The sequence below is a fragment of the Salmo salar genome, chromosome ssa21 (assembly GCF_905237065.1).
Source record: "Salmo salar chromosome ssa21, Ssal_v3.1, whole genome shotgun sequence".
NCBI classification, from domain to species: Eukaryota; Metazoa; Chordata; class Actinopteri; order Salmoniformes; family Salmonidae; genus Salmo; species Salmo salar.
In genome coordinates, this window is record NC_059462.1 from 1,239,343 (window position 1) to 1,264,954 (window position 25,612).

General features: G+C 43.6%; 1 protein-coding gene across 1 annotated transcript in view; it reads left to right on the forward strand.

Annotated features, from left to right (window-relative positions):
* tbc1d4 (TBC1 domain family, member 4) overlaps window positions 1-25,612 on the forward strand; it is a 160,582-nt gene that overhangs the window by 38,541 nt on the left and 96,429 nt on the right. The window contains exons 2-5 of the mRNA XM_014163748.2: window positions 14,708-14,836; window positions 15,110-15,359; window positions 15,727-15,974; window positions 24,589-24,678. Coding sequence (XP_014019223.1) covers window positions 14,708-14,836; window positions 15,110-15,359; window positions 15,727-15,974; window positions 24,589-24,678 — 717 coding nt within the window. The remainder of the gene's footprint in view (window positions 1-14,707; window positions 14,837-15,109; window positions 15,360-15,726; window positions 15,975-24,588; window positions 24,679-25,612) is intronic.

The following is a 25,612-nucleotide window of genomic DNA, read 5'->3' on the forward strand; positions in this document are numbered from 1 at the left end:
TTGATGAAACTAAAGTTGAGATGTTAGGAAGGAACACACAACACTATGTGTGGAGGAAAAAAACACACAGCACACCAACATCAAAACCTCATCCCAACTGTAATGTATCGAGAAGGCAGCATCATGGTTTGGAGATGATTTGCTGCCTCAGGCCCTGGACAGCTTGCTATCATCGACGGAAAAATGAATTCCCAAGTTTATCAAGACATTTTGCAGCAGAATGTTAGGCTATCTGTCTGCCAATTGAAGCTCAACAGAAGTTGAGTGACGCAACAGGACAACGACCCAAAACACAGAAGTAAATCAACAACAGAATGGGTTCAACAGAAGAAAATACGCCTTCTGGAGTGGCCCAGTCAGAGTCCTGACCTCAACCCGACTGAGATGCTATGGCATGACCTCAAGAGAGCAGTTCACCCCAGACATCCCAAGAATATTGCTGAACTGAAACAGTTCTGGAAAGAGGAATGGTCCAAAATTCCTCCTGGCCGTTGTACAGGTCTGATCCGCAACTACAGAAAACATTTGGTTGAGGTTATTGCTGCCAAAGGAGGGTCAAACCGTTATTAAATCCAAGGGTTCACATCATTTCCCCTCCCTGCACTGTGAATGTTTACACGGTGTGTTCAATAAAGTCATGAAAACGTATAATTGTTTGTGTGTAATTAGTTTAAGCAGACTGTTTTTGTCTGTTGTAACTTGAATATCAGCTCAAATTGTATGACCAATTTATGCAGAAGTTCAGGTAATTCCAAAGGGTTCACATACTTTTTCTTGCCACTGTAGTTGAATTGAAATGTAAATAAACAATTCCCAGAATCGAATATAGCTGTATTTAGTGTATGCCTACTCAGACTTTTACCATATGGCCTGCGTATGGTCTATGAATGAAAGCCTGAATTGGGCAACAAAAAAAGCTACTAAAACGGTGACGCTTTATTCAATTACCAGGTGAAGAGTAGGCTGTTTGCTTGCCACCAAGGCTAGTGTGGCTTCTTTTGAAGTGATAGTGGAAATCATCAAGATCCACAGGTATTCTTTCACAATAGCTGGCCGCCTTATGTTTTCTGCTGTTTTGAGCTGGGAACTGTCCCATTCCATGGTGGATAGCACCCTCTCCTCGAGCACCCACTTTTTGTTTATGTAATGGTCTGTAAGGCACAAGTATCCCATTTTTTGAAAATTCGTCAGTCCACATCTTAAGTGTAATTGCACTATTTTAATTACCTAAGTTCTCTCTCAACCTCGGGACCACCTACCAGCTGATATTTTTGCCGACACAGGACTAGTGCTAGAGGAGAGCAACTCGGACAGAAGCATTCACACCTCCATTAATTTACTAAAGAATAGTCTTAATAGCTTGGCTAGGTGTGAAAAATCCTCTAATTTGTGCCACAGTTTACGCTACCAATAGAGTTGAGTCCTATTGTAAATGGTAGCCTAATGGCCAAAATGGGAAAACTTGCAATGTATTTGAGGCTTAAGTTCTCTAAGGTTTCACATTTCGAACTCAATATCACAGACCTAATTTGCCCTAACGCGAGAGAGACTGCATATGCAAAAGATGATCAGAAAGAATGTGTCTTAACCTTGTATTATAGTATAACTTATTTTGAACGAAAGCAACGAAGGAGTGCGTCACTCAGTTTTATGCTGACAAAAATAGCCTTCTAAATAGGCCAAGTCTCAGCAAATAAATGAAATAGCTTCAATAGTAACTTTGCCATTGGTTTCTGTTGGGTGCTACAGATGGGCTAGGTAACGTACGTCTGCATGCATGCTGCAGAGTGGCAGTGTGTGAAGTTTGGAAAAGTTAAAATACAGTGAGAAAATTGTAGCTATTTTCATAAATGGTACAGATTAGCTATCTGTCCAAGATTGTAATTACAGATAGCATTCCTATGCGTCCTCGAGTCCAGCTTTCCGACACTTGCAACCCGGGACGACCAGAAAGGCTTTGTTTACAAACATTCTGATTTGTTCTATAGCAATGGCAGGGCGATGGGCATCAGTCGTGTGAGTGTATGAGTTTTGCTATATTCTTAAAATGTGTTTCTCTATGCAGCATTTGTGTGGAAGTATCACTTGTAATTCTAAAGTTTGAGTTAATTTATCTATTGTTTCTAATATATGCCACTAATCGATGGGGGCTCAGGGCGGTACCATTCTGCACATCTGATGAAGGTGCACATGGATCAGATTCAAAGTTTTGAAGACCGAGATCAAGTCATTGAAGGCAGACCAGCAGAAAGAGAGGCATTCTATTAGGGCAGAGATACGGGCAACAGCTGATGCATTGGTCCAGAGCCAGGCGACCGGGAGAAAAAAAAAATCCCATTGCAAAATAATGCTTTTTATTCATTGATGGAAATACCAGTCGGTGTAAATAAATTTGACCATCATGCTTATTGGTCTATAGCTTAATTTGCATAATTAAGTGGAATTGAAATGGCCTGTGCGTCTCTTTTTAAAAAATGTATCAACTGGTAATTGAAACTCGCCTCCCATTCAAGTGCCGGCAACAGGCTATCTGCGTGTCACCCATCAATTCACAATGTGAGCTGGAGGCAGTATGCGTTTTGAAAACAGATTTCAGATCCCTTTACTTTTCCACATTTTGCTATGTTACAGCCTTATTCTAAAATTGATTAAATACATGTTTTTCCTCATCAATCTACACACAATACCCTATAATGACAAAGCATAAACAGGTTTGTAGAATTTTTGGTAATTTATTAACAATAAAAATACCTTATTTCCATAAGTATTCAGACCCTTTGCTATGAGACTTGAAATTGAGCTCAGGTGCATCCTGTTTCCATTGATCATCCTTGATGTTTCTACAACTTGACTGGAGTGCACCTGTGGTAAATTCCATTGATTGGACATGATTTGGAAAGGCACACACCTGTCTATATAAGGTCCACAGTTGACAGTGCATGTCAGAGCAAAAACCAAGCCATGAGGTCAAAGGAACTGTCTGTAGAGCTCTGAGACAGGATTGTGTCAAGGCACAGATCTGGAGAAGGGTACCAAAACATTTCAGAGGCATTGAAGATCCCCAAGAACACAGTGGCCTCCATCATTCTTAAATGGAAGAGGTTTGGAACCACCAACACTCTTCCTAGAGCTCGCCGCCCGGCCAAACTGAGCAATCGGGGAAAAGGGCCTTGGTCAGGGAGGTGACCAAGAACCCGATGGTCACTCTGACAGAGCTCCAGAGGTCCTCTGTGAAGATGGGAGAACCTTCCAGAAGGATAACCATGTCTGCAGCACTCCACCAATCAGGCCTAGATGGTATAGTGGCCAGACAGAAGCCACTCCTCAGTAAAAGGCACATGACAGCCCGATTTGGATTTTGCCAAAAGGCACCTGAAAGACTCTCAGAACATGAGAAACAAGATTCTATGATCTGATTAAGCCAAACTTGAACTCTTTGACTTGAATGCCAAGCATCACGTCTGGAGGCAACCACGCACCTTACCCACGGTGAAGCATGGCGGTGACAGCATCATGCTGTGGGGATGTTTTTCAGCAGCAGGGACTGGGAAACTAGTCAGGATTGAGGAAAAGATGAACGGAGCAAAGTACAGAGATCCTTGATGAATACCTGCTCCAGAGCGCTCAGGACCTCAGACTGGGGTGAAGGTTCACATCAAAACAGGACAACGACCCTAAGGACATAGCCAAGACAACACAGGAGTGGCTTTGGGACAAGTCTCTGAATGTCCTTGAGTGGCCCAACCAGAGCCCGGAACCCGATTGGATATCTCTGGAGGGACCTGAAAACACTCCCCATCCAACCTGACAGAGCTTGAGAGGATCTGCAGAGAAGAATGGGAGAAACACCCCAAATATAGGTATGCCAAGCTTGTAGCATCATACCTACAGTAAGAAGACTCGAGGCTGTAATCACTGCCAAAGGTGCTTCAACAACGGACTAAGTAAAGGGTCTGAAAACTTATGTAAATGTAATATTTCCATTTAAAAATACATTTAAATTCACACACATTTCTAAAAACCTGCTTTTGCTTTGTCATTATGGGGTATTGTGTGTAGATTGATGAGGGAAAAAATATATTTAATAATTTTAGAATAAGGCTGTAACGTAACAAAATTTGGAAAAAGTCAAGGGGTCTGAATACTTTCCGAATGCACTGTAGGTGGGATGGGGTGGAGGGGGAGTTTTTGTCTCGGATGGTTGAGGGGCTGCCCTCGGGAGAACTGTGGGGGGATCTTGAATAGTTGGTGGTTGGTTGGGAGCTTGGGCCGGTGGCCAAGAGGTCGCTGGTTCGGTCCCCAATTTGACTTGGTGAGAGATCTGGCAATGTGCCCTTGGGCGGGGTGCTTGACCGTGGTTGCTCCTGTGGGTCGCTCGGATGGATGTCTGCTAGATGACTGAATGTAATGTAAATGTTGAGAGGCTTTACTGCAAGTATGTTGTATGTTTTCAAATTCAATAAAAATACAAAATTTACTTTTAAATGTACCCCACACATACAATTATCTTTGAAAATCCCTTTGAGCATGGTGAAGTTATTAATTACACTTTGGATGGTGTATCAATACACCCAGTCACTACAAAGATACAGGTGTCCTTCCTAACTCAGTTGCCAAAGACTCAGTTGCCAATACTAACCTAAATGACAGAGTGAAAAGAAGGAAGCCTGTACAGAATACAAATATTCAAAAAATTGCATCCTTTTTGTAATAAGGCAATAAAGTAAAATTGCAAAACATTTGGCAAAGAAATGTACTTTATGTCCTGAATACAAAGACTTATGTTTGGGGCAATCCAACACAGCACATCACTGCGTACCACTCCTCAAGACCACATTGAATGTTCCTGAGTGGCCTAGTTCTAGTTTTGATTTAAATCGGCTTCAAAATGTATAGCAAGACTTGAAAAAGTCTGTTTAGCAACCAACTTGACAGAGTCTGAATAATTTTTTAAATAAATATTGTACAGTTCAGGGGTGCGAAGCTCTTAGAGACTTACCCAGAAAGACTCACAGTTGTAATCGCTGCCAAACGTGATTCTAACATGTAGTGTGAATACTTATGCAAATGAGATATTTCGGTATTTAATTTTCTATACGTTTGCAAAAAAATACAATAAAAACTGTTAACACTTTGTCATTATGGGGTATTGTGTGTAGATGGGTGAGAAAAAATATTTTAATTAATTTGGAATTCAGGCTGTAACACAACAAAATGTGCAGTAAGTAAAGGAGTATGAATATCTATAAATGTATTAGTGAATCTTTCCATCTGTCTAGGAGGAGTATTTGTCATCCATTTTCACATAATGCTGCTCACACGTTGTTTGAAACTTTACTTTCATATCAATGATAGTGGTCAGTAGTTTGGTTCAGTAGTTGTGTGGTTGTGGTCAGTAGTTGTGTGGTTGAGGTCAGTAGTTGTGTGGTTGTGGTCAGTAGTTGTGTGATTGAGGTCAGTAGGTTCAGTTGTGGAGAGTAGTTTTGATCGATAGTTGTGGTCAGTAGTTGTGTGATTGAGGTCAGTAGGTTCAGTTGTGGAGAGTAGTTTTGGTCGATAGTTGTGGTCAGTAGTTGTGTGATTGAGGTCAGTAGTTGTGTGGTTGAGGTCAGTAGGTTCAGTTGTGGAGAGTGGTTTTGGTCGATAGTTGTGGTCAGTAGTTGAGTGGTTGTCAGTAGTTGTGTGGTTGTGGTCAGTAGTTGTGTGGTTGAGGTCAGTAGGTTCAGTTGTGGAGAGTAGTTTTGGTCGATAGTTGTGGTCAGTAGTTGTGTGATTGAGGTCAGTAGTTGTGTGGTTGAGGTCAGTAGGTTCAGTTGTGGAGAGTAGTTTTGGTCGATACTTGTGGTCAGTAGTTGTGTGGTTGTGGTCTGTTGTTGTGGTTAGTAGTTACAGTTGAAGTCAGAAATGTACATACACCTTAGCCAAATACATTTAAACTCAGTTTTTCACAATTCCTGACATTTAATCAGAGTAAAAATTCCCTGTCTTAGGTCAGTTAGGATCACCACTTTTTTTTAAGAATGTGAAATGTCAGAATAATAGTAGAAAGAATTATTTATTTCAGCTTTTATGTCTTTCATCACATTCCCAGTGAGTCAGAAGTTTACATACGCTCAATTAGTATTTGGTAGCATTGCCTTTAAATTGTTTAACTTGGGTCTCAGGTAGCCTTCCACAAGCTTCCCACAATAAGTTGGGTGAATTTAGTCCCATTCCTCCTGATAAAGCTGGTGTAACTGAGTCAGGTTTGTAGGCCTCCTTGCTTGCACACCCTTTTTCAGTTCTGCCCACAAATGTTCTATAGGATTGAGGTCAGGGCTTTGTGATGGCCACTCCAATACCTTGACTTTGTTGTCCTTAAGCCATTTTGCCACAACTTGGAAGTATGCATCGGGTCATTGTCCATTTGGAAGACCCATTTGCGACCAAGCTTTAACTTCCTGACTGATGTCTTGAGATGTTGCTTCAATATATCCACATAATTTTCCTGACTCATGATGCCATCTATTTTGTGAAGTGCTCCAGTCCCTCCTGCAGCAAAGCACCCCCACAACATGATGCTGCCACCCCCGTGCTTCACGGTTGGGATGGTGTTCTTTGGCTTGCAAGCCTCCCCCTTTTTCCTCCAAACATAAGGATGGTCATTATGGCCAAACAGTTCTATTTTTGTTTCATCAGACCAGAGGATATTTCTCCAAAAAGTACATTCTCTGTCCCCATGTGCAATTGCAAACTGTATTCTGGCTTTTTCTATGGCGGTTTTGGAGCAGTGGCTTCTTCCTTGCTGAGCGACCTTTCAGGTTATGTCGATATAGGACTCGTTTTACTGTCGATAGATACTTTTGTACCTGTTTGCTCCAGCATATTCACAAGGTCCTTTGCTGTTGTTCTGGGATTGATTTGCACTTTTCGCACAAAAGTATGTTCATCTCTAGGAGACAGAACGTGTCTCCTTCCTGAGCGGTATGACGGCTGTGTGGTCCCATGGTGTTTATACTTGCGTACTATTGTTTGTACATATGAACGTGGTACCTTCGGGCGTTTGGAAATTGCTCCCAAGGTTGAACTAGACTTGTGGAGGTATTGGCTGATTTATTAACATTTTCCCATGATGTCAAGCAAAGAGGCACTGAGTTTGAAGGTAGGCCTTGAAATACATCCACAGGTTCATCTCCAATTGACTCAAATGATGTCAATTCGCCTATCAGAAGCTTCTAAAGCCATGACATCATTTTCTGGAATTTTCCAAGCTGTTTAAAGGCACAGTCAACTTAGTGTATGTAAACTTCTGATCCAATGGAATTGTGATGGAGTGAATTATAAGTGAAATAATCTGTCTGTAAACAATTGTTGGAATAATTACTTGTGTCATGCTCAAAGTAGATGTCCTAACTGACTTGCCAAAACTATAGTTTTTTTGTATATCATTTTTTTTTTTTTTTCACCTTTATTTAACCAGGTCGGCTAGTTGAGAACAAGTTCTCATTTACAACTGCGACCTGGCCAAGATAAAGCAAAGCAGTGCGACACAAACAACAACACAGTGTTACACATGGAATAAACAAACATACAGTCAATAATACAATAGAGAAAGTCTATATATAGTGTGTGCAAATGAGGTAAGAAAGAGGGGTAAGGCAATAAATAGGCCATAGTGGTGAAATTATTATAGTATGGCAAATTAAACACTGGGGTGATAGATGTGCAGAAGATGAGTGTGCAAGTGTCAGTACTGGGGTGCAAAGGAGCAAAATAATAAAATAAATAACAGTATGGTGATGAGGTAGTTGGATGGGCTATTTACAGATTGGCTATGTACAGGTGCAGTGATCTGGGAGCTGCTCTGACAGCTGGTGCTTAAAGCTAGTGAGGGAGATATGAGTCTCCAGCTTCAGTGATTTTTGCAGTTCATTCCAGTCATTGGCAGCAGAGAACTGGAAGGAAAGACAGAAGGAGGAATTGGCTTTGGGGGTGACCAGTGAAATATACCTGCTGGAGCGCCTGCGGTGGGTGGGTGCTGCTATGGTGACCAGTGAGCTGAGATAAGGCGGGGCTTTACCTAGCAACGACTGATCGATGACCTGGAGCCAGTGGGATGGGCGACAGATATGAAGCGAGGGCCAGCCAACAAGAGCATACAGGTCGCAGTGGTGGGTAGTGTATGGGGCTTTGGTGACAAAACGGATGGCACCGTGATAGACTGCATCCTATTAGTTGAGTATTGGAGGCTATTTTGGAAATGACATCGCCGAAGTCAAGGATCAGTAGGATAGTCAGTTTTACTAGGGTATGTTTGGCAGCATGAGTGAAGGATGCTTTGTTTGCGAAATAGGAAGTTTGTTAACAATACATTTGTGGAGTGGTTGAAAAATGAGTTTTATTGACTCCAACCTAAGTGTATATCAACTTCCGACTTCAACTGTATGTGCCAATTCCACTCTTCTTAAAGACAAACCACAACGAACTTGGGTATACCTTTCAATAGATTTGAACATGTAGTGTCCATCAACTCATCTCCTTGTGGGACAGTGTTTATGGTAGATGGCCAATACGAAAAAGAAAATAGGACCTTTTTGACTGGATCATTTCAACAAATCATCTCTCCCACAGTTAGGTCTAAATAGTGACAGTACTGCAACGGACAAGCGTGTATGATCAAATCAGCGGTACCAAACCAAAGATATTGTAATCTGTTTTAAAGCAATCAATTTAGTGTCATCTTGATGACTATAAACTTTTATATTAACATCACCAATCTGAGGTAAAAATGTTGTAATCATTTGTATGAGATGAAAATGCAAGTTTGTGTAAGGTAGTAACACAAACTGTTAATTATAATCTGGACTCTTATAAGAAATCCCACTATGCCCACAGACGAACCATCAAGCTGGCAAACCGTCAATGCACGGCTAAGATTGAATCCTTTTACACCGGCTCTGACGCTGGTTGGAAGTGGCATGGCTTGAAAACTATTACGGACTACAAAGGGAAACCCAGCCGTGAGCTGCCCAGTGACTTTCAAGGCAAGCAACACTGAAGCATGCATGAGAGCACTAGTTGTTCCGGACGACTGTGTGATCACGCTCCCCGTAGCCGATGTGAGAAAGACCTTTTAAGCAGGTCAACATTCACAAGGCCGCAGGGACAGAAGGACTACCAGGTTGTGTACTTCGAGCATGCACGGACCAACTGGCAAGTATCTTAACTGACATTGCCAACCTCTCCCTGACTGAGTCTGTAATGCCTACTGTTTCAAGCAGACCACCATGCTCCCTCTTCTCAAGACAGCGAAGGTAACCTGCCTAAATGTTTCAAGCAGACCACCATAGTCCCTGTTCCCAAGAACACGAAGGCAACCTGCCTAAATGACTACAGACCCGTAGCACTCATGTCCGTAGCCATGAAGTGCTTTGAAAGGCTGGTAAGGGCTCACATCAACACCATTATCCCAGAAACCCTAGACCCACTCCAATTTGCATACCGCCCAAACAGATCCACAGATGATGCGATCTCTATTGCACTCCACACTGCCCTTTGGACAAAAGGAACACCTATGTGAGAATGCTATTCATTGACTACAGCTCAGCGTTCAACACCATAGTACACTTAAAGCAAATCACTAATCTAAATATCCTGGGACTAAATACCTCCCTCTGCAACTGGATCCTGGACTTCGTGATGGGCCGCCCCCAGGTGGTGAGGCTATGTAGCAACACATCTGCCACGTTGATCCTCAACACTGGAGCCCCCCAGGGGTGCGTGCTCAGTCCCCTCCTGTACTCCCTGTTCACCCACGACTGCATTGCCAGGCACGACTCCAACACCATCATTAAGTTTACAGACAACACAACAGTGGTAAGCCTGATCACCGAACATGACGAGACAGCCTATAGGGAGGAGGTCAGAGACCTGGCCGGGTGGTGCCAGAATAACAACCTATCCCTCAACTTGACCAAGGCTAAGGAGATGATTGTGGACTACAGGAAAAGGAGGACCGAGCACGCCCCCAATTCTCATCGACGGGGCTGTGGTGGAGCAGGTTGAGAGCTTCAAGTTTCTTGCTGTCCACATCGCCAACAAACTAGAATGGTCCAAACACACCAAGACAGTCGTGAAGAGGGCACGAGAAAGCCTATTCCACCTTAGGAAACTAAAAAGATTTGGCATGGGTCCTGAGATCCTCAAAAGGTTCTACAGCTGCAACATCGAGAGCATCCTGACTGGTTGCATCACTGCCTGGTAAGGCAATTGCTTGGCCTCCGACCGCAAGGCACTACAGAGGGTAATGCGTAGGGCCCAGTACATCACTGGGGCTAAGCTGCCTGCCGTCCAGGACCTCTACACTAGGCAGTGTCAGAGGAAGGCCCTATAAATTGTCAAAGACCCCAGCCTCCAAGTCATAAACTGTTCTCTTTACTACCGCATGGCAAGCGGTACCTGAGTGCCAAGTCTAGGACAAAAAGGCTACTCAACAGTTTTTACCCCTAAGCCATAAGACTCCTGAACATGTAATCAAATGGTTACCCAGACTATTTGCATTGTGTGCCCCCCCAACCCCTCTTTTACGCTGCTGCTACTCTCTGTTTATCATATATGCAGAGTCACTTTAACTATACATTCATGTACATACTACCTCAATTGGCTCGACCAACCAGTGCTCCAGCACATTGGCTAACCGGGCTATCTGCATTGGGTCCCGCCATCCACCACCCGCCAACCCCTCTTTTACGCTACTGCTACTCTCTGTTCATCATATATGCATAGTCACTTTAACCATATCTACATGTACATACTACCTCAATCAGCCCGACCAACCGGTGTCTGTATGTAGCCTCGCTACTTGTATAGCCTCGCTACTGAATATGGCCTCGCTACTGTTATTTTTCACTGTCTTTTTACTGTTGTTTTTATTTATTTACTTACCTATTGTTCACCTAATACCTTTTTTTGCACTATTGGTTAGAGCCTGTAACCTCTTGTATTCAGCGCACTTGACAAACTTTGATTTGATTTGATTAAATTACTTCTGCCCCGTAGCACTTACGTCGGTAGCCATGAAGTGCTTTGAAAGGCTGGTCATGGCTCACAACAACCCCATCATCCCGGAAACCCTAGACCCACTCCAATTCGCATACCGCCCCAACAGATCCACAGATGATGCAATCTCAATCACACTCCACACTGCCCCTTCCCAGCTGGACAAAAGGGACACCTATGTGAGAGAACTGCTCCTTGACTACAGCTCAGTGTTCAACACCTTAGTGCGCACAAAGCTCATCACTAAGCTAAGGACCATGGGACTAAACACCTCCCTCTGCAACTGGATCCTGGACTTCCTGACGGGCCACCCCAAGGCGGTAAGGGTAGGCAATAACACATATGCCACACTGATCCTCAACACGGAGGCACCTCGGGTGCGTGCTCTGTCCCCTTCTGTACTCCCTGTTCACCCACGACTGTGTGGCCAAGCACGACTCCCAACACCATTATTAAGTTTACTGACAAAACAACAGTGGTAGACCGTAACACCGACAATGACGAGACAACCTATAGGGAGGAGGTCAGAGACGTGACTGTGTGGTGCCAGGACAACAACATTTGCAAGATCGTGGACTACAGGAAAAGGAGGGCCGAACAGGCCCCCATTTACATCAACGTGGCTGTAGTGGAGCGGGTCGAGAGTTTGAAGTTCCTTGGTGGCCACATTACCAACAAATTATCATGGTCCGAGCACACCAAGTCAGTCGTGAAGAGGGCAGACAACACCTTTTCCCCATCAGGAGACTGAATAGATTTGGTATGGGTCCCCAGGTCCTCAAGGTTCTACAGCTCCACCATCGAGAGCATCCTGACTGGTTGCATCAACGCCTGGTATGGCAACTGCTTGGCATCCGACTGTAAGGCGCTACGGAGGGTCGTGCGTATGGCCCAATACATCACTGGTGCCAAGCTTCCTGCCATCCAGGACCTATATACTAGGCGGTGTCAGAGGAAGGCCCAAAAATTTCTCAAAGACTCCAGTCACCCAAGTCATGGACTGTTCTCTCAGCTACTGCACTGCAAGCAGTACCGGAGCACCAAGTCTAGGTCCAAAAGGCTCCTTAAAACCTCTACGGGATCGGCGTCCCTAAACCGGGACAGTTGTTGCTCAATATGTGATAATGTGACTAGAATGACGTTGTAAACAACTGCCAACTTTCCGAGACATAGACATGTCTTATATGGGTAGTAAGCTTAAACTATTGTTAATCTAAATGCAGTGTACAATTTACAGTAGCTATTACCGCAAAAAATACCATGCTATTGTTTGAGGATAGTGCACAACAACAAAACACTTTTATCACGGCAAGTAGTTTGATACATTCACCTCTGAAGGTAAATAAAGCACTTACATTCAGAAATCTTCCTCTGATTAGTCATCCTGAGGGTACCAAAGATAAAATGTAGCACAGTTTTGTTTGATAAAATATTTTTTTATATATTCAAATGTAGGAACTGGGTTCTACAGTTTGACCCCCTGCTGTCTCTGGCTCCACACTCACCCCGCCCAGCCATCTAGATGTGTGAAGTTTAGTGTATTTTCTGTAGGGGAAGCTAATGTTCCATCATGTATGACATTCCTGGGAGTGTGTAAACATTTTTAGTTTTCACCATACCATTTTTGTATGTTCTCTATAGTTATATACTTGCTAATGTATAAAGTAACCAATTTGGCACATTTGGGCAAACTCCTGGCAGACTTATACAAAACTATTGTGTAGTAATGTAATTCTTCACTGGATCAGTCTGAAACTTTGCACACACACTGCTGCCATCTTGTGGACAACATCTAAATTACACCTATAATGCTATCTCAATGTATGGCCTTTTTCTTGCATGTCAAAGCTTTCAAGCAGACTTCAACCTGTCAGTTAAGTGGGATTCCGGGACAAGAAACAGTGGTCCTAGCTGTTAAAAGCGCGTCGTGTAATCCATGCAAAAACAAGTTTGGTATTTATGTTTAACAAAGCACTCTGATGACGTCAGGACAAAAACAGAGATGCAATGGGAGGTAGACAGCGTGCGCAGTCTTATGGGGTAGACGTTGTTAAACGACTAGCACAAAGCTCAGACACCCATGCATATCCCACAAGACATGCCACCAGAGGTCTCTTCACAGTTCCCAAGTCAAGAACAGACTATGGGAGGCACACAGTACTACATAGAGCCGTGAGTACATGGAGCTCTATTCCAAATACACCTTATGGAACATAGGAAACTATGAAGCAACACAAACATAGGTGAAGACACATGCATACACACACAGAACATACACACGTACATATGGATTTTGTGTTGTAGATATGTGGTAGTGGAGTAGGGTCCTGAGGGCACAGACTTAGTGTGTTGTAAGATCTGTTATGAATGTGTTGTCTTAAGGACCCAACCCTTTTTTAAAAACATTTTCGCTTAAAATGACATACCCGAATCTAACAGCCTGTAGCTCATGACCTGAATCAAGGATATTCATATTCTTGATACCATTTGAAAGGAAGCACTTTGAAGTTTGTGGAAATGTGAAATTAATGTAGGAGAATATAACACATTAGATCTGGTAAAAGATAACACAAAGAAAAGAACATGCGTTTTTTGTATTTTTTTTGTACCATCTTTGAAATGCAAAAGAAAGGCTATAATGTATTATTCTAGCCCAGACGCAATTTAGATTATGGCCACTAGATGGCAGCAGTTTATGTGCAATGTTTTAGACTGATCCAATGAACCATTGCATATCTGTTCAAAATGTTGTATCAAGACTGTCCAAATGTGCCTAATTGGTTTATTAGTACATTTTAAAGTTCATAATTGTGCACTCTCCTCAAACAATTGCATGGTGTTCTTTCACTGTAATAGCAACTGTAAATTGGACAGTGCAGTGAGATTAACAAGAATTTAAGCTTTCTGTCCATATCAGACATGTCTATTTCCTGGGGATTTTTTTTGTTACTTACAACCTCATGCTAGTCACATTAGCCTACGTTACCTCAACCGTACCGCGGGGGGGGAACCGATCCCAGTAAAATAAAAAAAGGAAAAAATTGTATAAGTGCCTTAATTTTGACAGACCCCAGGAAGAGTAGCTGCTGGGGATCCATAATAAATACAAATCAAATGGCCACGCGGACTATTTACATTGACTCCCCCCACACTCTTTGTTTTTACATTGCTGCTACTTGCTGTTTATTATCTATGCATAGTCACTTTACCCCTACCTACATGTACAAATTACCTTGATTAACCTGTATCCCCGCACATTGACTCGGTACCGGTACCCACTGTATATAGCCTCGTTATTGTTATTTCATTGTGTTACTTTTTCTGATTTTTTTTACTTTAGTTAATTTAGTAAATATTTTCCTTCATTTCTTGAACTGCATTGCTGGTTTAGTGCATGTAAGTAAGCATTTCACTGTTGTATTCAGCGCATGTGACAAATTTTTTTGATTTAGGGAAATTAGCGCATTTTAAAATGATTATATTTCAACATGTCAATTTTGAATTATAGTGTATGTTTCCCACTCACAAACTATTGCAATAATTACATCTATATCTCACTAATTTCACCATTTACACTTTCTTCCCATTCTACACTCCTCCCACCCCTCTTCTCATTTCTCCCTCCATATTTCTCTCTCCTCCCTCCATCCCTCTCTCCCTTCCTCTCCAGGTACCAGAAGTGATCAGTAGTATCCGTGCGGTGTCAAAGTCGGCCCTGAAGGAGGACTCCAAGCCGAAGCGGGATACTGAAGAGGCCTTCTATAACTCCCAGAAGTTTGAAGTGCTCTACTGTGGCAAGGTACAGGACCACTACCAGATCTATTTTCAACCTTACTGTGTGTTTATCATCAATAATTTGACATGAATCAAAGCCATATACAGTATCTTTATGTAGGTATGTGTTTGGGATGACTGAATTATCTTAATCATATGTGAGAGCTTAGCTCCCTAAAACAGATATGACTGTATTTGTATGCATAATTGACATTGTCTGTGTAATAGATTAAGTAGATGAAATCAATCAGTCATTGTATCAATCAATCAATTGTATCCATTAATCAATCAATCAAAGGTGACTATCGGCCACAAGAAGGCTCCCTCCACCCTCATTGATGACTGCATCAACAAGTTCCGCCAGCATGAATTGGAGCGCAAGCACCTGCGCCTCCTGAATGACCAGCGGGGATCCACAGAAAGCGCCCCCATGGAGTTCATCATGGGGGATGACGGAGACCCCCTCTCCTCAACCACCCACAGTGAGGGGCTGGAGGAACCTGAGGGGCTGGAGGTGGATGAGGTCACTAACAGAGGAGGTTCTGGAGGTAAGGACCTCTCCCAGTAAAGTGTCCAAACAATTCTTTATGAGGGTAGCTTGTTGCTGAAATGTACCACACAGAACATTTGATAAAAATAAATTCAAATGTGACCTTAAAGCATAACTTTCCTTAAAATCCCCTTTTGTAGTTGAAAACTGATGTTCTAGGCTAAGTTGTAGTAAAACACATCATTCCATGTTCCATTTTCCACAAATGTTATGAAGTTGGGGTTGAGGATGTTGTCTCACAGATTTTGCAGCTAATTGGAACATGTCTCCGTAGTGAAGGGCATGTCTGGGGAGCCTGTGTTTGTGTGTTTGGGGGAGTGCGGTTGAAGGTCTAGAGGGTATTGACTCGTTCTTACGTCTCCCAGGGAAGATCATGTCCAACAGTCCCAGCCTGGGCAGCCTGCGGGGGGCCTTCCCCGAGTGCATCCTGGAGGACTCTGGTTTCGAGGAGCAGCAGGAGTTCCGGACGCGTTGCAGCAGCCTGGCGGGCAGTCTGCAGCGGAGGCCACTAGAGGGTGCGCTCAAAGCCGCCCCGGCACGCCGCCGCCACGCCAGTGCCCCCAACAACGTCCAGCCCTCAGACGCCGACAAAAACCGCACCATGCTCTTCCAGGTGCAGGCTGGGTTTATATTTGGATACAGTAGTAGGGCTCTTGACTAGGTCTTAGAATTATTTTAAGTGTGTGGGGTAGGTACACTACATGGCCAAAAGTATGTAGACACCTGCTCGTCGAACATCTCGTTCCCAAATCATGGGCATGAATATGGAGTTGGTCCCCCCTTTGCTGCTATAACAGCCCTCACTCTTCTGGGAAAGCTTTCCACTAGATGTTGGAACATTGCTGCAGGTACTTTCTGAGCCGTTGTTGCTCCTAGACGTTTCCACTGTCGGTTCGATATTACTGCCAATGATTTTGGAATGAGATGTTCGACGAGCAGGTGTCTACATACCTTTAGCCATGTAGTGTAACTCTCACCCTTTCCATCCCAAACCATTGAGGATAACCAGTAAAAGAATATGCACACTCAGGAGGAGTACCATGTAATATATAGTAGTAACATACAGTATTGTAGTACAGGAATATCAAATAGCTGTGATAGTATATAGGAATACACTATAGCCCTAGTACTATGGCCAGGAGAAGTTGTTGACTTATACTCTTCAAGCCGGCGTCATAATGGTGATGGCCCTCTCCGTGTGACCACGTTCCACAGCGTGTCATTCTGTCAGTTTTCACAGTAGGAGTCTCAAATCACTTTGTAAAGACTGGGGACATCTAGTGGAAGCAATAGGAAGTACTCAATGAACCATAGCTCACGGTGTGATTAATAGGCAACGTGATGAAGTTGAGTTCGCAATTCAGAATTCCACTTCCTGTTTCCATCTGTCTCGGGGTTTTGACTGCCATATGAGTTCTGTTATACTCACAGACACCATTCAAACAGTTTTAGAAACTTTAGGGTGTTTTCTATCCACAAGTACTAATTATATGCATATCCTAGCTTCTGAGTTTGAGTAGTAGGCCGTTTAAAATGGGCACACATTTTTTTTCAAAATGCGCTGTGGCGCCCCCTATCCTAGGCGACCGTCAAGCGGTTAATGAAGAATAGGCAGCGGTGGGCGGTTTTTGGGGTAGTTCTGCCTCTAGAGGACGCCATGTCTGTGTTAGCCTCAGGTTCTGAGACGTCATATGATGACGGAGCCTCCGGAGAAGACGAGGATGTTGGGAAGTGTCTGGGTTTTTCTCCGGAAAAACCCACCCCACTGACCAAGGCTGAAATGACCCCCCTCCCTAGGGAGAGCAAGGGGAATTTCACATCCTTGGGCAAGGATGCGACGGGCTCTGAGTTTTCAGCAGCCCCCTCATACGCAACGGCCTCCCTGCGCTCTGACTTTACAGTGCTCATTGAGTGGGCCACGAGCCGTCTAGAGATAGCACTGCCCCCTATTCCTTCCAACCCGGAAGTGGATATGATGATCGGCGGCCCATACTCTAAGCCGAGACGGGCGGCTGTGGCTTTGGCAACGGCCATGCCCTCACTCGCAAAATACAAGGAGGGTGCATGGGGGTCAGACACCCATTTTTCAAGCTAGCATATAATGTCACAAAAACCCAGAAGACAGCTAAATGCAGCACTAACCTTTGATGATCTTCATCAGATGACAACCCTAGGACATTATGTTATACAATACATGCATGTTTTGTTCAATCAAGTTCATATTTATATCACAAACCAGCTTTTTACATTAGCATGTGACTAGCATGTGACTAGCATTCCCACCGAACACTGCCAGTGAATTTACTAAATTACTCACGATAAACGTTCACAAAAAGCATAACAATTATTTTAAGAATTATAGATACAGAACTCCTCTATGCACTCGATATGTCCGATTTTAAAATAGCTTTTTGGTGAAAGCACATTTTGCAATATTCTAAGTACATAGCCCAGGCATCACGGGCTAGCTATTTAGACACCCGGCAAGTTTAGCACTCACCAATATCAGGTTTACTATTATAAAAGTTTGATTACCTTTTGTTGTCTTTGTCAGAATGCACTCCCAGGACTGCTACTTCAATAACAAATGTTGGTTTGGTCCAAAATAATCCATCGTTATATCCGAATAGCGGCATTTTGTTCGTGCGTCCCAGACACTATCTGAAATGGTAAATCAGGGTCACGAGCATGGCGCAATTCGTGACAAAAAAAATCTAAATATTCCATTACCGTACCTCGAAGCATGTCAACCGCTGTTTAAAATCCATTTTTATGCCATTTTTCTCGTAAAAAAGCGATAATATTCCGACCGGGAATGCCGTTTGACGGGCTCTCCGTCTGGCCGCAGACCCAGGACTACTAAAGACGGTGGAGCGAGGGGACTTTTATAATAGTAAATATGATTATGGTGAGTGCTAAACTTGCCGGGTGTCTAAATAGCGAGCCCGTGATGCCTGGGCTATGTACTTAGAATATTGCAAAATGTGCTTTCACCAAAAAGCTATTTTAAAATCGGACATATCGAGTGCATAGAGGAGGTCTGTATCTATAATTCTTAAAATAATTGTTATGCTTTTTGTGAACGTTTATCGTGAGTAATTTAGTAAAATGTTAGCGAATTCCCCGGAAGTTTGCGGGGGGTATGCTAGTTCTGAACGTCACATGCTAATGTAAAAAGCTGGTTTTTGATATAAATATGAACTTGATTGAACAAAACATGCATGTATTGTATAACATAATGTTCTAGGGTTGTCATCTGATGAAGATCATCAAAGGTGAGTGCTGCATTTAGCTGTCTTCTGGGTTTTGGTGACATTATATGCTGGCTTGAAAAATGGGTGTCTGATTATTTCTGGCTTGGTACTCTGCTGACATAATCTAATGTTTTGCTTTCGTTGTAAAGCCTTTTTGAAATCGGACAGTGTGGTTAGATTAACGAGAGTCTTGTCTTTAAATGGCTGTAAAATAGTCATATGTTTGAGAAATTGAAGTAATAGGATTTTTAAGGTTTTGAAAATCGCGCCACAGGCTGGCAGTGGCTGTTACGTAGGTGGGACGCTTGGTTAAAGAAGACGGGGGAATGAGGCCAATATTGGATTTACGCACTCTCAACGAGAGTGAAGCCAAACGGCCCGTTCAAGTGCTTATGACAAAACGTCTGCTGCAATGTATCCACAACAAATACTTTTGTATAAGCATAGACCTAAAGGACACATACTTTCATGTGCCGGTGCATCCACGTCACAGGAAGTTTCTGCGGTTTGCCTTCTAAAGGGTGGCGTACAAGTATGCGAGTATGCCATTCGGGTATGCCCTGGCACATCGCACCTGTTCCAAATGCGTTGAGACAGCATTGGTATCGTTGCGTCGTCAAGGGATAAGGCTACTAGCCTACCTAGACAACCTACTGGTTCTCGCCCTGTCAGCGGAGCTGGCAATCGCACACACGACACAGACAGTGATTTATCTCACACGTCTGGGGTTTGCTGTGTATTGGGAAAAGAGCCATGCCTTGGCCCAGTCATCAGATTGTCTACCTGTGTTCACAGCTAGACACTGTCACTATGAAGGCTCGATTTTCGGCTCCTTGACGAGCTGCCTTGTTGCTAGCCCTAAGAAGGTTTTATCCGAATTACACGGTGACGGCGCATTCCGTCATGACACTCTTGGGTCTCATGTCGTCTACCCACTCCGTGGTTCCGCTGGGACTTCTGCACATGCGCAGAACACAGCGATGGTTTGCCCAACTACGACTGGACCCAGTGAGGCATCGTCGTCGGTTGGTAGTTCCCCTCTCGCTCAGAGTGGACCTGAACTATTGGAGAGACCCGTGCGTCCTGATGCAAGGGGTCCCAATATTCAGAGTGTCCTCCTACATTCCAGTGTTTACAGACACTTGTCTGACTGGATGGGGAGGGACATGTCAGGCTCGGGCGGTCGGAGGTGTGTATCAACCTCCTGAAGTTGGAGACAGTTCTACTGGTTCTGACCCACTTCGCGTCAACCCTACGGGGTCAAGACGTGCTGGTCTGGTCGGACAACCAAACCACAGTAGCCTACATAAATCACAAAGGAGGAGGCAGGTCTCCTGCACTCCACCGGCTGGTGGAGGAATTGTGGCTGTGGGCTCACGAGCATCTTCGCTCGTTGACAGCAGTACACATTCCAGGCTATCAGAACGTTGGAGCAGACCTCCCGAGTGACGCAGAGGTCTAAGGCACTGCATCTCAGTGCTGGTTCGAATCCAGCTGTATCACAAACGGCTGTGATTGGGAGTCCCATTTGGCAGCGCACAATGAGCCCAGCGTCGCCCGGGTTTGGTCGGTGTAGGCCATCCTTGTAAATAACAATTTGTTCTTAACTGACTTGCCTAGTTAAATAAAGGTTAAATAAAAAAATACAAATAAATATCTTGAGGGGGTCCCGAGACAACGAGTGGCAACGGCATCCCAACATTGTTCTCCAAATATGGGAATGGTTTGGGAGAGCCGAGATAGACCTGTTTGCGTCATGTGTGAACGCGCAGTGTCTCCTATGGTTCTCCCTACGAGCCCAGGACGAACCGGCACTAGGGATAGATGCTTTTGCGCACCAACTGTGGCCAGATGTTCTCCTGTACACATTTCCACCGCTGTCCTGCATTCTCCCACTGCTAGCCCGCATGAGAACAGGAGGGCTGTCAATCATATTGATAGCCCCCGATCACCCAGGGGCTCCGTGGTACGCAGAGATGACTCAAATGTTGGTTGCGCCATCATGGCCCATTCCACATCGAGAGGATGCAATGTTTTGTAGCGGGAAGCATGATAGAGCAATTGCCTCTAATCAGCCAACCACTGAGGGCTTGGCCCCTGAGAGGGGCAGGTTGGAGTGCAGTGGGTTATCTGATTCAGTAATCAGAACGATACAGGGCTCACGTGCAAGTTCCACATCCACGTTGTATGCCAGCAAATGGAACGTGTTTTCACAATGTTGTGCCACAGAGAATGTGGACCCCGTATGCTGTCAGGTTGAGAGCGTGCTCTCATTCCTACAGTTCATGTTTGACAAGCAGCGCTCATCTGCCACCATTAAGGTGTTCGCGGCAGCGATTTCAGCTTGTCATGAGGGGTTTGGCAGAGACACCGTCTTCAGCCACCCTCTAGTGAAACAGTTTCTATTGGGAACACGGCAGCTTAGGCCAATGCCTAGAGCCACTCTGCCCCACTGGGATTTGATTGTGGTACTCGAGGCACTCTGCGAGACGCCGTTCGAGCCATTGAATCAAATTCCCCTCAAGATGTTGTCTTTGAAGACGGCACTGTTGCTTGCTTTGACTATGGCCAAGCGCGTCAGTGATTTGTGTGCTCTTTCGACGAGACCCGACTGCCTTGCCATCAATGGCGATTTGAGCAGAGCGGTGTTACGTCCTATCATCATTTATGCAGAAGGTTATTAAGAGCTCATATAGGTCACAGACTGGTGAGCTGTGGGCCTTCTCCCCCCTCCCCATGTGGAGAGGAGAGGCTTCATCGCCTGTCCACGGTGCGCGCCTTGGCGATGATTAGGTCATTGCCTCAGCTGTTTGTGTGTCACAGTGCTAGTACACTTGGTAGACCACTTTCTAAACAGCGGCTGTCTCATTGGCTTTGCGAAGGCATTTAGGCGGCTTATGAGATGGCAGGGTGGCCATTACCTCAGGGCGTAAGAGCCCACTCCACTTATGGAGCAGAGGAAGAGGATAGAGAGGATAGAGGATTTCAGGGGTAGAGGATATTTTTGCAGCGGCGTCGTGGTCGTCACTGTCTCCTTTTATCCGATTCTACCTGTCGTCTAACTCTAGCTCGTTCTGTACTCAGCGTGGCTGAAGGGAGAACTTAAGTTAAGAAAGGATGCAGGACTATTGGGCGGGGTTCCCATTAGGTCCACTCTTTTTTTCAAGGAGAGAAACATGTGCGACATGACCTCTGTTTGACACTGTCGTCCCACCAGTGTATCACTGTGTTGGGGCGGAGTAATGAGGGAAATAGTACTGTAACTAGTGTTACTTTACTATTAGACCGGTCAGTAAATTTCATGGAATATTGAGGTATCATCTATCTGCTGAGTCAGATTAGTATGACTCATATTCTATTATCTGTCCACGAATCATTGGCTTTGCCTATGGATTGAGTGTGGCGGGTTACACTGAGAAATCTGTGAGTATGTCTTCTAAACTTTCAGAAATCTACAGTGGATTCACAAAAGTCTACTGAGAATGCTTAATGTCCAAACTGTAAATGAAAGCCATCTTAGACTTAGGGCCTTCCTCTGACACCGCCTGGTATAGAGGTCCTGGATGGCAGGAAACTTGGCCCCAGTGATGTACTGGGCCGTACGCACTACCCTCTGTACTGACTTGCGGTCGGAGGCTGAGCAGTTGCCATACCAGGCAGTGATGCAACCAGTCAGGTTGCTTTCGATGGCGCAGCTGTAGAATCTTTTGAAGATCTGAGGACCCATGCCAAATCTTTTCAGTCTCCTGAGGGGGAATAGGTTTTGTCAAGCCATTTCTTTACTGTCTTGGTGTGCTTGGACCTTGTTAGTTTGTTGGTGATGTGGACACCAAGGAACTTGAAGCTCTCAATCTACTCCACTACAGCCCCGTCGATGAGAATGGGGTCGTGCTCGGTCCTCCTTTTCCTGTAGTCCGCAATCATCTCCTTTGTCTTGATCACGTTGAGGGAGAGGTTGTTGTCCTGGCACCAAACGGCCAGGTCTCTGACCTCCTCCCTATAGGCTGTCTCGTCATTGTCGGTGATCAGGCCTACCACTGTTGTGTCATCATCAAACTTAATGATGGTGTTGGAGTCGTGCCTGGCCATGCAGTCATGAGTGAACAGGGAGTACAGGAGGGGGCTGAGCACGCACCCCTGAGGGGCCCCCGTGTTGAGGATCAGCGTGGCGGATGTGTTGTTACCTACCCTTTCCACCTGGGGGCGGCCCGTCATGAAGTCCAGGTTCCAGATGCCTTTATCTAGCTTCTGACGGCCTAGCCAATGGCTGATTTAACAATCTAGATTTTTCTCCCCAGAGACCAGGAAAGAAAATCCTGATTGTATATATTTTTTTGCTTCAGTGTTAACCCTTTCCTTTCCATTAAAAACTGAAGAGATTATATCAGAACATCATTGAAAATAATAATATAATTATTATGAACTGTGAAGTTCATCATAACTTATTTCATCTGTAGCCTAATAAACTGCATGGTTGCCCGAGTTATAGTGGGAGGATCACACACCATATCATCACGTGACTCCAAGTTTACTTCGATATGATGGTTATTATCTCAATATTTACCGACACAAAAAGATCCCACCATGTCGACTTAACAAATTATCTGTCGGCATTAATAAAATTGTACAGAAATGTCCTGTTTCCATCACAGCTGTCATTCCTTTTTCTTTAAAATGTTTTTTTAGGCCTGTCCAGAATGTCGCTAGTTCGGCATGACCGGTGTCACTGTTTTTGTCACCAAAATGAAAAAAAAAATCTGCAATTTTTTGTGAAAATGTTTTTTTATTTTTTTTATTTGGCCTGACCAGAATGTCGCTTTTTCAGCATGATCTGAGTCATCGTTTTTAGGGACAAAATAGAAATCTGCAATTTTTTGTGAAAATGGTTTTAAAATGTTTTTTTAGGCCTGTCCAGAATGTCGATAGTTCGGGATGACCGGGGTCACTGTTTTTGTGTCAAAAAATGAAGAAAAAAAAATCGGAGCTTTTTTTGTGAAAATGGTTCTAAAATGTTTTTTTTAGGCCTGTCCAAAATGTCGCTAGTTCGGCATGATCGGAGTCATCGTTTTTGGTGACAAAAATAGAAATCTGCAATTTTTGGTGAAAATGGTTTTAAAATGTTTTTTTAGGCCTGTCCAGAATGTCGCTTTTTCGGCATGATCGGAGTCATCGTTTTTAGGGACAAAATAGAAATCTGCAATTTTTTGTGAAAATGGTTTTAAATTAATTTTTTTAGGCCTGTCCAGTATGTCGCTAGTTCGGCATGACCGGGGTCATCGTTTTTGGTGACAAAAATAGAAATCTGCAATTTTTTGTGAAAATGGTTTTAAAATGTTTTTTTAGGCCTGTCCAGAATGTCGCTAGTTCGGCATGACCGGTGTCACTGTTTTTGTGTCACGAAAATGAAAAAAAACATCTGCAATTTTTTGTGAAAATGTTTTTTTATTTTTTTATTTGGCCTGTGTTGAATGACTGCCATATGAGTTCTGTTATACTCACAGACACCATTCAAACAGTTTTAGAAACTTTAGGGTATTTTCTATCCACAAGTATTAATTATATGCATATCCTAGCTTCTGAGTTTGAGTAGTAGGCCGTTTAAAATGGGCACGAATTTTCTTCAAAATGCGCTGTGGCGCCCCCTATCCTAGGTGACCGTCAAGAGAATAATGCAAAATAATGTGACAGGTGAAATGAAGAACGCAATCTGCTTTATCTCCTAACATATTGCACAAGTTGACTACAGGTGTTAACTTAAAAAGTAGCTACAAATAATCTCATTTTTGAGAAACTTCAAATACAGTTTTGACGGTATTGAAAAACCATTCAATGGCTTTTTTCCGAATACCCTGTTATACAGTATTTCGCCCAAGCCTACTTTCTGCTCTTCTAAAGAAGCCTACTTGATCAATGTATCAAGGTCAAATTCCTCATTAGTGTGTGTGTCTGTGTGTTTGTGTGCTTGTTTTTCAGGTCGGACGCTTCGAGGTGAACCTGATCAGTCCAGACAGTAAGACGGTGGTGCTGGAAAAGAGATTCAAAGACATCTCGTCCTGCTCTCAGGTTGGTAAACCTGGGTTTGTTTTTCACTCTACTGTGTTCCGTGTTTACATTCACATTTTTCCAGCTCATCTCAACCCAATGCTACAGAGCTTTTCACAGGTGCAAATTCCCCAAACTTAACTCATTCTTGAACATGCCTACTTCATGAATAAATAAATGCGTTAGTTTGGGGGCTTGCATTGTCAGAGGATAATTTCTTAGTATTTTATTACAAATGCACATTACTTCGGCTCAGTCTTTCATCTTTTCATTGTCAAGCATTTACTTAGCTAGTAGTCCTACTAATATGATAAAAAAATGGTGTCTTTTGACACATCACGGAAAAAGGTGTTAGGCTCTAATTCTCAGAGTAAAAACTCAACGGACAATATGAAAGCTTAACCAAGTTTATTCTTCCCAGAGGATCAATACAGCTGCATTAGACAAAGACACTGTTCACACAAGCGCTGATATTTAACCCTTTATCCTAGGCTGAGTCTCCTCCTACACATCTGTACAAACATTGTATCTTTATTGCTAGGCAGGAAACTAAGTGATAAACTTTTCTTTCTCCCTTAACATGACCTGACCTGACCTCGACCCCCTTCATCACTAATCCATGGCTCTCCCCCCTTATCAATGCCTGTCACATGTGATCACTTTCCCTACACTCAGTACATTCCAAGCTTAATTGCATCCACTATATACTTTCCTCCTACAGATAACCATTAACTTCTGGTGTAGCCCCTCGGCTATGGCGCCCCTCAGGTCTCTATTACAACTAATGATTAATAACATTTAAAGTTCAGAAATCCATTCCTATCAAAGGTTAGTAAAACAATTGCTTGAAGGGAGTCCCTTAAAACAATAAAATAACAGTGTATGCCATCTGCCATATTTGGGGGAAAGATAATGCTCTTGTGTTATTGTTTGTACTTGATGTTTATAGCCTAAT